Below are 2,653 nucleotides of genomic sequence, written 5' to 3' on the forward strand. Positions count from 1 at the left end.
TCTGTTCATGATGCTGCCCACTGTGTTATCCAGAGTTCAAGATTATGACCTTGCTCCATCCTTGCACTGTTACTTTTCTGCTGGCAAAACAGCTTGGTTCTTTATTGCATCTCATCCTTGCAATGTATGCTCCATGAAGTGCTCCTATGAAGGGTTCAATGAAAGTTTGGATGAAAGAAATGAGTTGGGTGAATGAGGAATGAATTCCTCAAACCAAAGCCTGTACCTCTCCCAGAGCCCTCTTGCCCTGTCTCAGAACAACCAGTCTCTCTGGTCACTCTCCTTCACGTGGCTGTGTGTTTCTGCCCCAGTCTCCTCAGGCCATCCTTGACCTCCTTGTTTCTCAGACTGTAGATGAGGGGGTTGAGCATCAGGACGACCAAGGTGTAGAAGACAGAGACCACCTTGCCCTGCTCCATGGACTGCACAGCTCCCGGCTGGGCATACATGACAAAGACAGTCCCATAAAAGAGGGACACGGCTGTCAGGTGGGAGCCGCAGGTGGAGAGGAGCTTGTGTCTCCCTCCTCCTGAGCGCATCCTCAGGATGGTCAGTGTGATGTAGCCATAGGAGGTGAGGACCACGAGTGTGGTGCCCACGATGATGAGGCCACAAATGCTAAACAAGACCAGCTCATTGATGGTAGTGTCAGCACAGGCAAGTTTGAGCAAGGGAGGGACATCATAGAGGAAGTGGTCAATGTGGTTGGAGCTGCAGAACGGGAGGCTGAATGTGATGGAGTGCAGGATGGTCTGCAGGATGGAGTTGAGGCAGCCCCCGCAGTAGCAACCCAGCATCAGGCGGGCACAGACCGAGGGGCACATGGTGATGGGGTAGCGTAGGGTGCTGGGGTCCAGCCCTGGTGGATCCAGGGAAATTCAAAGGTGAGATGGCATCAGCGATCAGGAAACAATTGCTAGATTAAATATTTACTAGAGGCTTATAGAGTGGTTAAGTGAGGATAGCTCAGCAGGAAAATTCAGCAGAGAAAAGAGGCTGAATAATTTGGTTTACGTGGAAAGCTAGTAAAATTCCAAGGCAAGGAATTTACATCACCTACGTAGGCCGCAGGCATCCTCCTGTTCTCCCGAAGGAGAGGAGACACTAAGGCCTTTCCGGTCAGATCTTAGAAGCCCAGGCATAATTAGTAGGCTTGACGAGCCTCCACGCCCCAGATGGAATTCAGCCAGAAAATGAGAGAAAGAACGGCATGAGGAGACCAGTATTTCGAGGAACTGATCCCATTTTTTATTTCTTCAGGGTCTATTTTTATACACTGAGATGTTATACAGAAGTCACGCGGGGTCAGCAGTCCTGACTTTTATTAAAGTCAGGTGCTTCAAACAGATGTATACAGAGGTCTTAGGGGTGTTACATCATCTTCTGGCCAGGGGGCCTGCTGACAATTTATGACCCTCTCCTTGTGACAGCGGTCAGTCAACCAGAACACTTATTTCTCCAGGGGTGATTATTCTTAAAACAGACGCCACCTTCCGAAGGTACCAGATAAAGTTACATTCCTATAGGGTGAGGGTGTAGTGGGTTTTAATTAAGGAAAGAATTTGCTTAGCCTAAGGTCTAACGTGATTAATATCGAAGGTTAATACTTATTTCTTCTGAATATTCATTAATGTGTATAAGGGTAGGGGATGTGGAGACTTTAGCAGTAAACATTGGCTCAACAAATGAAAAACCCTTCACCAACACAATTTCTAATCAGCCCACTATACTTATACTAAGTTTTCTAACTTCTCTAAAGAACCTGTTTTTAGAAGGTTTAAAACAATCACGTGTGGCCGGACAAGCCTGTCAGGCAGGCTAGAGAAACTTCAGAGGAGTTTGTAGGTTAAAACACTCCTGTCACGCCCAGGAATTATTATTAACTGGAGCTGTAAGTTAACTCTTTTTCAGAGAGAGGTGTTGGGCGACAGCATCCCGTAAAGTCAGAGGTGTAGGTGAGAGCACAAAGCAGTAAAGTAGGCAGACTCTGGTTTTGGGAGTAGATGCTCGAGAATTTCCAGGGGGACTCCTGAGACTTGATCCCACCTTTGTGTATGCCCAGCCTCCTTCCTCATGACCTTTGCCATGGGCGGAGTTCCTCACACTGGCTCCCGGCAGTAGGGGGCTGCAGATGGCCATGAAGCGGTCATAGGCCATCACAGCCAAGAGGAATCCCTCAGTGGTGAGGAGCAGGGAGATGAAGATGAACTGGGTGACACATCCCCCTAAGGTGATGACCTTGGAAGAGGAAAGGAGGTCAGTGAGTGCCAAGGTCCAGCCCCAGTGGATCCAGGGAAATCGGAGCAGGGACGGCATCGGCGAGGATCAGGAAACAATTGCTTAATTAAACGTTAATTAAGGATATAAAGAGTAGTTAAATAAGGATAGCTCAGTGAGAAAATTTAGTGGAGAAAAGAGGCTGAATAACTTGGTTTACGTGGAAAGCTAATAAAACTCCAAAATAAGGAATTTGCGTCACCTACGTAGGCCGCAGGCATCCTCCCGTTCTCCCGAAGGAGAGGAGACACTAAGGCCTCCCCAGTCAGAACTTAGAAGCCCAGGCAAAATTAGTAGGCTTGACGAGCCTCCCCGCCCCAGATGGGAATTCAGCCAGAAGGTGAGAGAAAGACGACATGGGGAGACCAAGTTTCGG

At 48.3% G+C, this 2,653-nt stretch overlaps 1 protein-coding gene across 1 annotated transcript in view; it reads right to left on the minus strand.

Annotated features, from left to right (window-relative positions):
- Positions 1-284: 284 nt before the first annotated feature.
- LOC105004612 (olfactory receptor 12-like) overlaps positions 285-2,653 on the minus strand; it is a 3,594-nt gene continuing 1,225 nt past the window's right edge. Inside the window, exons 2-3 of the mRNA XM_010862270.1 lie at positions 2,117-2,269; positions 285-846 (exon numbers count right to left, since the gene is read on the minus strand). Coding sequence (XP_010860572.1) covers positions 285-846; positions 2,117-2,269 — 715 coding nt within the window. The remainder of the gene's footprint in view (positions 847-2,116; positions 2,270-2,653) is intronic.

The sequence above is a fragment of the Bison bison genome, unplaced genomic scaffold, assembly GCF_000754665.1.
Source record: "Bison bison bison isolate TAMUID 2011002044 unplaced genomic scaffold, Bison_UMD1.0 scf7180017858052, whole genome shotgun sequence".
In the NCBI taxonomy this organism is placed as follows: Eukaryota; Metazoa; Chordata; class Mammalia; order Artiodactyla; family Bovidae; genus Bison; species Bison bison.